This window comes from Bombus pyrosoma, linkage group LG3 (genome assembly GCF_014825855.1).
Source record: "Bombus pyrosoma isolate SC7728 linkage group LG3, ASM1482585v1, whole genome shotgun sequence".
NCBI lineage: Eukaryota > Metazoa > Arthropoda > Insecta > Hymenoptera > Apidae > Bombus > Bombus pyrosoma.
Window position 1 is genome coordinate 14,095,470 of NC_057772.1, and position 16,066 is coordinate 14,111,535.

At 31.6% G+C, this 16,066-nt stretch overlaps 1 protein-coding gene across 12 annotated transcripts in view; it reads right to left on the minus strand.

The window, feature by feature from the left end:
• LOC122566189 (syntaxin-binding protein 5) overlaps positions 1–16,066 on the minus strand; it is a 73,949-nt gene that overhangs the window by 13,503 nt on the left and 44,380 nt on the right. For 6 of the 12 annotated variants that reach the window (XR_006316428.1, XM_043723095.1, XM_043723093.1 and 3 more), the window contains 5 exons: positions 15,727–16,011; positions 10,908–11,391; positions 1,053–1,178; positions 861–980; positions 622–747 (listed from right to left, as the gene is read on the minus strand). Coding sequence is in view for 11 of the 12 variants with exons in the window: in XM_043723095.1 (XP_043579030.1) it covers positions 622–747; positions 861–980; positions 1,053–1,178; positions 10,908–11,391; positions 15,727–16,011 (1,141 nt within the window). In the remaining variant the exon portion in view is untranslated. Of the gene's footprint in view, positions 1–621; positions 748–860; positions 981–1,052; positions 1,179–3,912; positions 4,406–8,103; positions 8,150–10,907; positions 11,392–15,726; positions 16,012–16,066 lie in introns of all 12 variants that reach the window. The other 6 variants (XM_043723099.1, XM_043723098.1, XM_043723103.1 and 3 more) reach the window with 4 other exon arrangements.

Here is a 16,066-nt window from a genome sequence, read left to right on the forward strand (position 1 = left end):
CTGAGGACACCAGCAATGTCATGCTTAATCTTGGTGACTTAATCTTCAATATCACTCAACTTTACTCTATTCAATTTTTTGTTGGGGTCTCATTAACGAATTTGTGTATCTAAAGATTAAACAAATCGTGAACCATTGCAAGAGAGGGTTATGCAGCTATTTGAGCAAGTATAGACCCAAAATTCGTTGCCATCAGTTTATGCTTCCATGATTCGAGAAGCAACAATTTGTTTACGGCAAGATGAACGACAATTTCAATAATCTCTTCGTTAATGTAAAATTTGATTTCGCTAAGATGTAGCGTTAATCAGTATCCTTCGTAACATTATCAGAATCCTAACGTATAATGTAATCGGTTAAATTGCAAAAGCAACAATTGCATAGACGAAAAATTTTCAAATTTAATTTCCACGAAAACGAAGCTGCAAATAGAAAATCGTTATTCTGTATTTTCGGTTTATTTTTTCATACAGAGTCCACCCATGTCAGCTTGTACCACCCATTTCGAAACATCCTGTATATTACAAATTACGTTATTTTATGGAATCATACTATGTAGATAATGTCACTAATAATGTAACAGTTGCAATAGATATTAAAAAGACAGGTATCATAACATACTATTGCGTTCTTTACTCTCCATACTGTCGTCTTTCCAGGACTCGTAAGAGTATGGAATCAGGGCACCATTACAATCTAAGAAGAACATTGATAGAATACATCCCTTTAACTTAAACGTAGATCCATCTATAACAACAAATAGAATAATCATTGCATTAGGTTATATCTTGTCTCATGCGCGCAGACACGCACATACATAGAAAGGTTTAATACATTTCATCGATCACAATAACACTTACTGCAGGTAGAAACAACGACTGGATGAGCGTGTCGTTCTCCACGAGCAGGTGTATTAAATATCACCGTTTGTATAGATCCTAAAGATGTACCGATCCAAAGTGTTGGCACAGGACTGGTATCTTAAGAATAGAATAAAGCATATTAATAAGAGCATCGATTAAGAAGCAATTTCGTGTGAAAATGTCACATACCGCTCTTTTTCGTGTAGGAATCTGCGAATGTAAGGCAGCTGATGGTTTCTGTGGTGATATTCTCGAGCGACGACATGCTCGAGCTTCTTGATCGTTGAAACGAACTGTCATATTTGTCTACCCGACCAGCAGTCCCAAGAATAAATGGAAAATTAAATACCGAACAGGTAACATTGCCGTATAAATTATGACGAGCATGCAACATCTATCACAGTAAACATCTCTGACAAGTTAAGTTTTCTAATGTAAATTAACGAAAATCGGTAAGAGATTCGGTCAGAGTGTGAAAGAAAACTTAAACGTTTTGGATAGTGACACTAATAACAAGAATAGCAATAATTACAACAACAACAATAATAATAATAATAACAGCGACAGCAACAACAACAACTATTATGACTAGTACCTCTCTTGATAGAACAGTTCACAAAGTAACATCTTTCATTCGTTTCAACATTCATCAAGTCGATCCGATGTATGTATATCTAGTACGTCGCAAAGTTCGTTAGAATGCCACACAAAACAAAACGAACAGAAAATAAGGTAACATTGTAATTGTAATTAAGAGATCAGTCAATCTTAAGCGAATATATTATCGGCACTATGTGCCGATTCATCATGCGCAAATTACGTGTAGCCAAATCAACGACGTATATCCCACTTTCATTCCGTTCTCTATTAATTATCGCGTTCAACAAAATGAAGTACTAGAACTTAATACTTAAGTGATGTAATTAACATAATACTTGAGTAGTATATTTAAACGGCGTTAGTAATATTAATTTTCATATTTACCTAAAATCATTAGATATATGGTAAAAGTATAAGATCGATGAGATTCTGTAATAAGACGCGTACATTTGTAATAAGATTTCCAACTAGGGTAGAAAGTTAAAAAATATTTTACGACATATATTATTCGTTAAAATCTTGCAAATTACAGATTGAATGTAACTTTAAATTATATTTCTATTTTAAACGCAACTAAGGACCGGTTACCGTGTCAACCTTAATCGTCAAAATTTATTTTTTATTTTAATAAAAATTATTTTTCATTTGCGTCCGATCCGATTCTTGTTTGATTCATGAAAGGACATCTCGGTCGAAGTAAATGTTTGCCTCTGCATAATATTCTAGTATATGCGTTATGCAGCATTTGATCATAATATTACCGAAATAAAACGAGTTGCGTCGCTAATCATTTTCATGAAATTATAGCACGTTCGACACAATCCACACTCCCAAAGGCACTTGAAAGCTTGAACACAAAGAGTGACCTGGTTTTAAAAATTAAAACATGAACTTCAAATAACATATACAATTCACGCTCTAGATATAAGAAGAAACGAAATTTTAGTAGCAAGAATATGATTATGCACTAAAAAGGCATTCCGCGACATCCCTGCGAATTCTACGTTCCAAACGTACTCAGTATACATGTACGCGCGTTATATAGGTATGCACAAGATTTTAATAAAAGTTCAAGCTTTTCCAAACACGATTTCTTACTCATCGGTATAATAAATAATTTGTTCTTTTTTTTTTACTTACATTATGTCATTGAAATACAGCGGTAACTATATAGTCTGCATTGCTATGTAATTTGATGCGAACAAAATTCTCACATACGACAATACAAATTATGTAGATACTTGTTTTCCTAAATTATAGCTTCATAGTTATAATTTATCATGTAACATTAAACATATATATGATATAAATCCCATAGCTAATATATTTTATATATGTATATAAGGCATGTATCAAGTGTACGAAAATTTTTAATTATCAGCTGTTTCCACAGATACCGTTCTCTTTATTTCGATGTAACTTTATACCATACTAATGCTAAAGAAACTATAACTATTTCATCTTTATCAACATCCTGTGCATTCGATATTTCATAAAGTGTACACTGAGCGGAAGAATTAACTCAATGTGTTATCATTAGGCAACATTTATTAGAAAAAAGCCAACTGAAAAATGAGGCAGATAGATGAAAATCGGAGAGAACGCGGAAGAGTATTTTTTTATCAGAGGTGCAGTGTGAGAATTAGAAATCACGCAAACTGGATGATGTGCCGTTTTGTGTTTTTAGAGAAAGTGGTTTGACCAAGAGTGAGTGAATAGACCGTTAGGAAAAAAAGACGTGATGCAGAGTAATAAAGTCTGCCGAAGTAATATATATCCACACTCAAATCAGCAAAGACCAGACAGTATTTATCAGACATAGCGAAAAAGAGATACGATAACGAAGACCAATCTTAAAAACAGCCATTTTTAAAAGTTACAAGTTAATTTATGACTATGATATTGCTATAAATTCTGTATGTCGGTCGTCAAGGAAGAAGATAATATCGATTAATATAAGAGTAACGATAAAGAAAGGTATAAGAACATGTTTCAGGGTATACGTTTACGCTGTAATAAATTTGTTTGAAATTATAACGTTATAAATTATAACACAGTATCGAAACGGTTTCATGAAATTTACAATTTAAAGAGATTTAAATGAAAAAAAAAATCGTATCGTTGTATCGTTGTATTGTTTTCCCAGAATTACTCACAAAAACTAGTCACTTCTCGATTTTGAACAAATTCACCTTTGAAACAGTTTGTTTTTCTGTAACGGTATGGAACAAATCTGTTCAAGAAATGCTGGTCTCCATTAATCGCATTGAACCTACCATAGAAGAATCGTTCTATTAACAACGAAATCAAAGGAACAACGAAACGAGGAAAAAAGCACTCAGAGAAGAATAGACTTATCTCATTCAGTAACATAGAAAACAATCGATGATCTACATAAGTAGTATAGCAATTGTACTTATTAAAATGATAATTCATTGAATAATACTACCGAAGCTGTTATACTGTCTGGTGTTGGAGAGAATATTCTGGTAGTTGAAAGAAGCTTGCGGAGTGGTCGACGAATAGCCTCGTATCTCGGTGTTACGGTGACTAGAGAGTAACGAAGTCGTTGGAAAGTTGTTCAACGACGAAGAGTCCAGCTCATAATGGTTGGTAGTGGTACTCAGACACTTCTGGAGCTTTCTTATACCCTGAGCACGAGACTGACGTGCTTCGATCGTAAGGGATTTGCGAGAATTCGCATTCGAGCCGGCGATATCGTCGTCGCCGCTATTTACGGTATTCTGAACACCCGACCGAGGGATGCAGACACCACTAGTACTAGGTCCTCCACTACTTTCGCTATTGCAACCACCGTCACCAGTGTTACCACAGGGGCTACAGCTATTACTATCGGCGTTGTCACCTTTCTCACCGCAACCACTACCACCAACGACCACCGTACTTCTTCGCGTTACCGGCAACATGCACATCCCGTTCATCTACAAATGAGCGATAGATCAAACGTGAAGAAAGTATGATAGATGTGCTCGGCTAAGCAGTCTTAAATCCCACTCTAAAACTCTAGTATTACCTTACAGTAAACGGTTTTTCTTTCACATTCTCCTCCAAGTTATCGCTACTCATCTTTTCAGCCTTTTATATTTTAATTATATGTTAATTCTATCATTAACTACGTTATTTTCCACGGTGACAGACTAACTTCACCAGAGTCTCATTTTCAACTTACTTAAATGCAGAAATAGTATTTAGGCATGTTTGTTAAGACGTATTAGGGATGTAAACAGAATCAAAGATCGAAGGTATTTAAGAAGAAAAATGAAATTAAAACTGCTTGTTACCTGAACGAATCTTACATGTTCTAGAGGAGGAAAAGTATTTATGTTATATTCCTCGTAGGATAATAATCCAAATTACGGAATAAATAGAGTGTTCTCCATACTTTATGAAAACTGGTTATGTAATATGTAGTGAGAAAAGTGACATTCCTCAGAAATATTATTATCATTATTACAGCGAAATATTATTTTTATGTTAGCTGGGACAAGTAAAAATATCAAACATTTCAAAAGGCCTTAAAAACTAGTTGGTAGCCTGTGTAAAAAATTACTTTGCTTTCTTTTTATTATGTCCAATATTCTGCTTTTAATTTAAAAAAAATGGTAACGAAAAATTATGGAATTGTAGGTCTTGTTGTTGCAGAAAGATCTTGGGGCGATATATACCTGTATGTTCCGCGTAATCTGAGAATAACAATAATTTGGACAGTTTTTAACTAATAGACATAATAAGAGCCAAAGTGTCATAGCAGTATACATATATACATGTGTGTGTGTAAGTTGTGTAATAAATATTTTCACCTTCTTACATATATTCGATACAGACCTAAATGTTGCGTACCAGATTTCATTTTCTCAAGATTTTGTAAAATTAACATACATATGCATGTTCCGTGTATTCGGACACTACTTTTATACCGTGATTACCTTATAGTTTTTATTGTAAACATTTATTAGTGTTTATAGAATTTCTCAAGTAAAATTACTATCTAGTACTCTAGTACTCTTCTTATTAAGTAAAAGTAGAAGTTAGATGAATTTATCAAATAAAAAATATTTGCTATGATATTTTGACTCTGATTCCTGTTTGTCGATCAGACAATCATGATCTTAAATTTCTCAAGATCCATAAATACAATATTTCAAAAAATTGACTCACTTCTTACTATTTTCGTTTGTTATTCCTAATGAGAGAACTGCCAATCGTATATTCATTTAACAAAATAACACATTGTTCACGAAATGTTTTGTATATTTGATATCGTTCGATAAGATTCCATTAATGGATAATTATGCGGAGTAGGGGCAACGTTATCGATTTCGATGACCTTGAAATGTATTGTCAAGGTCGACATTCTGAACAATTTTCTCCTATACATATAGTCGCCGCTCGGCTTCAATTTTCAAGCTATAAGGTAATTTATGTCTCATATAATATGTAAAAGTTATTTAACAATTTATTTTATAAATTATTATTCTGTAAACAATTCTTCAATGGCGGTAGATATATTTGTTACATTTTTGACCAATTGAAGAACTGAATAAATCGCAACATTTCATATATCAATCGATTCATCGAAAATTATTTCACGCTATCGTTATCAGCTGCCTAACGCTGATTGCATACTACTTTACCCTAAGCTATAATCCATCAATTTTTCTTTCTTACCTATACGATACTAAAAATGTTTTTTTCTCTCGTCAATGAGTTAAGTTTAGGTTGGACTAAAAAAAAAATGCGGCCGCCTAATCTAAAATGGAGTGTAATCAAGCCTACATTTAATTGAAGTTTTTTTTGCCAACTAAGCCCAAGCGAGGGTTATATGTATAGGAAAAAAGTGTTCAGAATATTGATAACATATTTCAACGTCATTGAAATCGATGAGCCTCTATTCCGAATAATTATCCATTAATGTTTAATTTAGTTTCAATTGTACGTTTTCTTATTATTTTCTATAGAATTGTAGACATTTCTACAGATTTATAAAAATTCAACTTAGCACGATTGAAAAATACCTTAATATTATAGATGCATATCGAGCTAGAATTAATGAACTAAAACGAAGCATTTATAATATTTGCATTACGACAAATATTATTGGTTTACTTGTGAAATGTGAGTATTGACAAATAATTAGTAATACATCTTGAAAATTTAAGCATTAAAAACAAAAAGAATTTTAGATACTTGTAATATAAAGAATGATAAATATTTGATAGTAAACGCGTAATTAATACATAAATATGTATAATACATATTCGCAAAATGTTCAATGGGTCCATTCCTGTTATTTTACAAAAGAATCAAATAAAGAAATTAATAACATTTAATTTAGTGGAACAGTGTTATTTTAACTAAATATGTAATATAGATATCTTCTGGGCGCATAAAATAAAATTGCAGCAATCGTATTTCACTACGAAAACGAAAAGTTACTCCGCCTTTAATGATTCCATTTAATTGTTATTTGAAAATAATTATAACAGATTTTTATTAACGCTAAATAAAAGAATCGACTGATCAGTGGGAAAAATGGCGGAAGATATTTGTTTCTTATATCGTGGTTATTTCTAAGATTTGCTATGTGGAATATCAGCATATATTATGCAGAGCCCTTTATAGCAGTCAGTCAATATGGAAAAAAAATTAGAGAAGCACAAGATAGTCAATGATACATTTCAAGAAGAAAAAGAATATAGCAATGATTTCGCGCCCTGTTGTCATTGATGATGCCGTAACCATCCGTGTTATTATTATTACTATTGCTATTGCGTGCAAATGATTAAAAACATATCGAAAAGCTTTGAAAGCGATGTTGTACCGAGAGAAAGGTGTAAACACAACGAATCTTGTGATATGATACCGTACCTTAAACGCATATTACAGTAAAAATAACCAATATATATATTTATATATATATAGGTATATATGTGTACACATATGTATGTATGTATATACGGTGTATCAACAAAATTAAAATTGATTCGAGAGATGATTTTGAGTAGAAAATGTAGAAAATCGTTAATGTTTTTCAATCGTAATGTATCTTAACTATATAGATTAATTCTTACTTTCAAAATCATTAATCACAACCACGTGACTTTTTTTATTATTCATTTAAAGCTGCTTGTTGGGATTTAACAAAGTTTCTTGGAAAACTGAAATTTTGAAATTTGAAACAAAAGAACGGTAATTTTTGCATGATTAATGATTTTAGAAATAAGAATTCATTTCGGCTGCCAAAGACATCAAAATTAGGGGAAAGTAACTAATTAAATTAATAATATTTCACTAAATTTATCATGTACATATGTTCTCGTAACATTTTCTATCTAGAATCTCCCTCTTATCTGCGAATCGACTGATATGCTTTTGTTCAGCTTTGGTAATACACCCTGTATATAGAAATGAAACAACTACAGATGTTAAATTGTTCATGTATATTAACTCTTAATCGATAGTGGTATTAATACAGGTAACTAACGACATACTTAAAAACATAGAAGCAAATATGTAGTTGATGTTATCTAGAAATTATCGGTATAAAATTCTGACAACAGACATACTTTTCTCTCGGTGATCAGACAACTGTCAAAATGTGAAAAACCTTTTTTTTTACCTGAATCAACCTTGCTGTCGGGGAAGACCGCAAAACTGATTTGAACCTGAAAAAGCGTTAAAGTAGAATCTCTTCACATTTAATTAGTAGATTGATTACGCTCAAAGATAGATTTGTAGGTTTTAAAAATTGAAGAAAGAATTGAATTTACATAATTGGTTACGGTACATTCGAAGGAGTACTCTGATATTTTACACTCAACTCAGGGTGATTAATATTATTAAGAATGGGAAGTATCTATACAAGTTAAAACGAATTCACACAAATGGGTATTAAACACATATGCGAATATGTATGTAGTCTTAATGTACGTACACTATGCATTCCAAATACTCGTAGATGTACCTAATGTGGATATACAGATATGCTGTTACAAAAACAAATATCTTCTAGTTACGAACAAGGCATATGGGATACAAGCTGTATGTGCACTGATGAAATGCCGCAATACAACAGAATATACTGTTATGGATACAATGCAAAAATGTATATTTTTGCTTTTACTTTGCAAAGTAGATGTCCTAAAGATACGTATATCACATTTCCCATTGATCTGCCGTTAACTCTTATACATATATCATGTATTATATGTACATACACTGTATTAATACTAAACTTTAACGAGCATAAAAATATGCGTGCACGTAAATATTTTAATTAACTTTGTACCTTACGATGTAACGTTCTTCGATTTTAGTAGCCACAGACTTCGGAAGCTTTAGATTTTATGTAGACATTAAATTTGTGAGAAACGATTTTTTTAAATAGAAAACGTAGGCACCCTCTGAGTACAACCTGAAATCCTATTGAAGTCGGTTATGTGAAAGCAACGAGTCTGCACTCTTCCAAAACTTGGAAAATCGTTCGTCTCCTAGTAAAATTTCTTATAATCTCGTATATCTTATAAAATATATAATGATATATCGATGAAACTGATTGACTGACTATTATATTAGACTCTACATTTTCCAATAATTAGAAAAATTCAGAAATCTATTCCACATAACTTTTTACACTAATATCGCAATATCGATGTTATTTATATTATGTAACACTAGACATCTCCTGTTTAGGTTTTTCGTTCCCTTTTTGTTACATTTACTTATGTTATTACGTTGCGTACCTATGTACTTGTATTTGAGTATTTTTAACACTTTAAATCCGTAATACGTTCATTAAATTACGAAAGATACATCAAAAATATTATATTAAAAGTATTCGATTAGCAAAGTTTCGCTGACTTTTATGTTCCAATTAAACCTTTTTACCTAACCTAGTAAGAAAATGTTTTTCATCTCTCGATGGATAACATTATAAAAATCGTTCAATCTCTTATTAAACAATATCGTTAATACTATTTCTTAAATCTGTAAGACATGCATTAACGAGTTTAAAACACTGTCGTCATGTATTTTAAATTGTTGAATGCAGTTTACGATCTGAATTCAGAAAATTTTGCTGAAAACAAGTCGATTTATTTTAGATATTACTATTGTTACATTTAAAGCTACAAATGTCGTGTATAGAAATTTAGTAACCTAATTTATTGTACTTGTAATGGAAAAAATGAAAAAATATGACAGCTATATCGTCTAAACTCTGGGAACGAATAAAGGAAAAATTCGTTTGATCAATGTCATATAAATATATATATATACAGATACATATGTATATATAATCCGATTGTCAAGTCAAATAATAGATGGTACATGCTCTGCGAGAAAAGGAAAGGGTACTACTTTCTTCATGTGCAGTATTAACAAATAAAAATCCTATGTGGTCACCAGAATCCTATGTGGTTTGCATAAATTACTCATGCATAAATATAAAAAATTATTTTATCCAGTACCAAAAAAAGCTTGGGTCTAATATCGCAATTGGCTTTATTCTTGCAAGCTTTTCTATCTCGTATCTATTCTCAGATTTATGTGAGTTAATGACTGTTAGTAATTGTTTGTATAGTGAATTTTCAATTTTCAATTTTAAATCTATGGAAACTCGTTTACTACTTTTTCTTCGATATCTCGCATTTATGATGACACGCGAATCATCGTATACATATAACGAAAAGTGAATATGGAATATAATTAACGTACAACACATAACGTATTACGCGCGGTAAGCTCCACAAGAATTAAGAAATATGAATACGCGATACAGATCTGTAAAAAAATGCAAGTAAACGCGGTAGATTGTTATATGGAGTGCGTATTTTAACAAGCAGAATAAATAATATGTTTCACATAAACCTTTGATTCCAACGATATTGTTTGGCGGAAGCTTAATTTATATATGTATATTCTTTTGTTGTTTTAGTTTTACACTTATACATATATATATATATATAAACACAGTTACTTGTTATTACCTCTAAAAGTTATTTTACATGAATCTACGAGCATCCTAGGCCTTCTTTTAAAACGAAAAAAAGAAAAGATAAAAGCACAGTCGAAATATAGCAGAGCTCCTTTCTATGTAATTAGTCTAATTTTTGTAGGACACAAGTATACGCTTTCAGTCAATGACATCGCAGAGGCATCTGTTCTTTCTTTTCTCTTTTTTTTTTTTTTTTTTTTTTTTTTTTTTTTTTTTTTTTTTTTTTGATCGAAGAAGTCAATTGCCAGTGAACGCAATGACGTTGCGATTAAAAGAAAATGTTGTTAGTAAACGAATAATTCACTCACGCTCACACTCGAACGCATATATGCTCACATTCGCATATTACGTTAAACTCTACACGTATCACATTTCTAAATGCACACGGACAACACAAACTCTCCTCTACTCTAATTTTAAACACTTACTGAATCTTCTTATTAGATTGCAGGTGAAAGATTCGGAGGCCGTGTTTGTTTCCTCGCATCTTAGGTCACAAATCGCTGGATCGTTTTTCGCAAATTTTAAATTTGGTACAGATAATAAACGACCTTCCCTTTTTGCTTGCTTCATCTTCACGATTTTCATCAGTCTCGGTGGTTTCATTTCACAGCTCTCGGCTAACGTTAAATTAACCGGCCGTACGGCATCTGATTTCTCAATAACGTTCTCATTGTCAGTGGAAAATCGTAAAATCGATTTATTTTTATCTCCTTCGGTCACCGGACTTTTCGCTTCTTGATTGTTCCTCTTTTTATCATCGTTTAATGGACTTTCACGTCCAGGTATCGAGCCTTCTGATGACAATGAAGATTCGGACACGGTACTTTCAACTGGAGACAGCGAACTCGCGTTTTCGGGTATGTTACAGTAAAAAACGGAAGATTTCTGACTGCTACTATCAGTGCCTACCTGTTAACAATGGGGTACTTGTATATACTTTTTCATCGTAGACCTATCGAGATAAGAAACATCAGCTTTGTGCTATACAAGCTCAGACGATTAGATCTAAAACTATCAACGACTAACGTACACCCAATTTTCAAATGTTTGTTTATTTTTTTACGTTTAGACAAACGTTACGTAAAGCAATCAATAATACTGAAGAACTAACTTATTAGAATATATTAAAAACTTATTTATTATATGATGTTTTTCATAAAAAAGGATTTCACAGTTTCTTAAACTTTTCAGTCTTTTGATCGCGTCCTAGTAATAAGTAAAGTTTATGCAACATATATTCCTAACGCATGAAATAACGCATATAATTCTTCAACCACAGAAAACAGCTAAAGGATTTTTGAAAAAAATAACGTAAACAAAAATAGATCTCACATATTGGAATCATTAACAAATATTTGATTCGTCCAATATAAACTGTTTCCATAATATTATTTCCTCGACCTTCTGCAAGGGATGATCTCAATTTTTATATTTTCAGTAAAATGAAATTGTATCAATTATAGAAAGTAATATATAATTTTGAATAGATATTTGTGCATACTTTTCGTATATTAAATATTGTTTTATTATACATATCTACCTTAAATTTGTAGCATATATTGCGATTATAATTATTCAACTTAACTCAAATTTCTTAAATAATTGAACGAACATAGGCTAGTATATTTAATCTTAGTTCGTAACATCTCTATCTCTATTTTTAGTAACTTGAAACTAATATCTAATCTCATAATTTATACTAATCTCAAAGAAAGTTATTATTTTCAAAAAAAACTTTCTCATTGAAGTAAAAAAATATAATATAGCTATATTAAATATAACTATAGCGAATTATTTCGAACACAACGAAAAGAAAGCAATAACAAAAGCGAGGGAAAAAAGTAGGTAAAAGGACTAAAAAAGTAATGATACGAACAAATAAAGCCATTTTAAGGAATGTGAAGCATATTGCTGTACGTTTAAAATATATAAATCCGTTCGTGGCTCATGAAAGTATTCGAACACTCTTAGAAACCTTCGTAAATGTTGACAAAAGGGAATCCAACCTCAATGGTCTTGATGTTGATAGATGTTGTCAAGGACACTCTCTTGAACGACCTCAAATTGTCATCGCAAACGTCAAAGTCGGGACTAACAACTTAGTCGCAATAAAATCATGTTTAAAACTTGTAGAATTTTTTAAATATTTTTTGGCAGATTTTGTCAAAAAGAGACCCAGCTCCAATATTCTTGACATATGAATGTCTATAACGACACTCTGCTGAACAATCTCCATAAGGTTTTCGTCCGTCATTCTTTAAAAAATTATTAACAAAAATATATGTACCACTACTACTACTGTGTACATTGTATTTTGTCTACATAAATATATATGAATGCGAACACGGAAGTAGCCGATGCAATAATCGAATTTGTCTCCCGGCTTTTATTTGAAAGAAGCGCCCGATGCGTCGCATTCTCGCTCCACTCGTTTGTAAAAATCCAGTCCAACTTAATTCCACATGCAAACGAAGGGCGCCCGATTTTCGTCCAAGAAACTTTTTTCTTAAAAATTCCTCACCCATTCGTTTCGCTCATATGTGGAATCAGTATTGCATTGGAATAGATTTTTACCAGCGAGTGGAACATGCGAGCAACACGTACGGTGTTTCTTTGCTACACATGAATACATACCACACGTTGCTTTTTGCAAACCTTTTTAGGTAATAACATTTTGAAGAATAACGAGCGATAGCTCTAACCTTTTGCAGATTATTCAGGAGAGTGTTCTTGACAAAATATTCGAAGGTCAAAGTCATTGGGGTTGATTTCTTTCTTTCTTTCTTTCAATATTTATCGAAACTTCTTCCATATGTATTATAAAGATATTTTGAAATCTCATTAGCACTGTAACGAGACATGATTATAGTGATTATATTGGTCAAATTCGAACAGATCTGAAAATGAATAGGTACAGAAACCATTAGATACTTATCAGAACTCAGAATCAATTACTCGCCATATCAATAAGTCACATAATTTAGTGTAATCATGTTTAAAGATAATTGTATTAGGTGGCCCGAAAAGTTTCTTTCGTTTTATAAGGAAATAATGGATACGCAACATTTTTCGTTTTATATTATTTTATCGAATTACGTATGATCCATTTTGTTCTATCAAAATAAAGATCACAACATTCGACAGATTAGGTTTCATGTTCGTATAAAGATGCATCGTTGTAAAAGACGTGTCTGTAAAAGAAAGACGCTTTTCGGACAACCTAATATGTTGAATGGAGCGTTCAGACGATCGAATATTGTTGTCAATGTTTCAGGATTCTCAACGTTACAGGGACATAACCATCAGACGACCAACACATAATGTTGTTAATATAATACAGTTAATATCATTGAACATTGAGGGAACAGATTGATGTATCGTTAATATTTCGAATAAGGACAAGTTGGTTTGATGAAAAATATTTTTACTCCACATATTCTACGTCTTCGAAAATAAACCAATTCATTGATAATCTTAAAATCGTGACTGCACAAACTTTATTTCGATTAAATATCACTGAACGCTAACTCGAAATTGAATGTATTGCCAATAATATCGAATATGTGAGGAAAATGCAGTTCGTCAATAGATATTGGCAATACATGGGATGTTAAGAAAAAAGGATTCGCGACGTTAAGGGCTATAATACTCATCGAAAAGAAAGAAATGTCGAATCATCATAGATCCTGCAATCAATCTCTTTGACGTGAAATCAATTTTTATCACTTACGAACATTCGATATTGTGAGTGAATTTTTTCGTTGAACGTAAACGAAGAGATTAACTTAGAAGCAAGTTAACTTAAGGTTGTCAACATAAAATTATTTCTAATATTAACAGAGGTTACTGCATACATATAATCGAAGAGAAGACCTTCTTCTTTACAGTAAATATACGATATGTTTTTCTTTCATTGCAATGCAAAACTCATATCTTGAGCTAACGTACTTCTGAGTTAGTTTGTTTATGTTCAACGAAGAAATTCACTCACGACAGTGAATGTTCGTAAGTGATAAAAATCGATTTTACGTTCAAGGAATTGATTTCAGGACCTATGTTGACTGGACATTTTTTGTTCCTCTTGATGAATATTATAAGCCCTTACAGTCTTGCACGATTTTCTTTAAACACCCTGTATATCGGTCATCTGGAGGGCCTCTTACATACGATTAATGTTGAAAAGCCTAAAATGTGGTATACATACACAGGTATTAATCATCTGAACACCCCATAAGAATACTACCCATGCCATATACTAATTTTTCATTAAGTATATACTTGCAATAAAAGTCATGCAATTTGTATATACATCTTCGGATTGATTTCAAATTTTGCTATTACAATATAATCACGATAGTTGTGTCATTAGAATGACACAACGAAACTTCCAAATTTTTTTGTCATATAATGCACATAATATGTTTACAAAAAGTTTTCCATGTTAAGTATCCAAATACTTTTGTGAGCCTCTGTACATAATGAACCTACTTCTCATTTATGTCGATAAAATGAAATATAGTAACAAGTTTACTATGTATTTTCCAAAAGATGCGAAAAATGTTCAAATAAATTTTTGACTAGTATTTTACATTTATGTCTTAATAATGTTAGAACAATAATGACATAATTAGTGTCTCGTAAATATCGTTATAGAATAATGATTTATTGTTAGAAGAAATGACTTTGTCTACTTTTGTTCTTTAAGAATATACAACAATTTATAAAATTTAAATCTTTGTAGAGTTTCTCATATATGTAGTTATCTTATATTATAGTTAAGTTATATATATATTAAGATAGTTAAACGAATCAGTATAAATATCACATGTAATAATATGCATGTATTATTTAGTAGAAAGACGTTCATATTAAAAAAGTTATTAATAGAAAAATAACTTTCTTATTAGTATAATGTATTTTATACCGTTAAAATATATAGCCAACGTTATCACCGTATAATCAGCAAACAGCATTATACCAAAGATACTGAAGCTAAAACGTCGGATAACGTCGGAATAAATCTATATATCGTTATAAATAAATATATCTTTTTACAAATATATGATGAAAAATATAATAAAAAGAGTTGTATAATTTGTTTTATAAATCTTGAAAAGTCAAATCTTTCGACATAAATGAAGTAATTTCAAATGATATAAAGTAGATTATCTCAGCTTACATGTCATAATCTCTAAGAAAAACGAAAGATGTATTCGAAGGATATATCAAAAAGCATACAAGTACCCCATTCTGAGACGTCACCAAAGTCGGCGTGAAAGTACTTTTTATTTTCAGATCAACCTTGCTGAGTTGCCTCTTCAGACTGAATCCCTTCCAACCGTGATTCTTAGTACAGTCTTCTTCGTTCACTGCACCTCCAGATTTATTGGTTTCATTTACAGATTCCTCTACTGTCCCTTTCTCATTCTTGCTTCCAGTATGAAATTCACCGCGAGGTTGCGAATGTTGAACATTGTCAGCTAGGATTGCTAATAAGCCTTCAGATTCCACGGTAGAGTCTCCATGAGTCTGACGAATTTAACATGTTGGATTTTGCACAATGTATTAATGTGTACTAAATAAA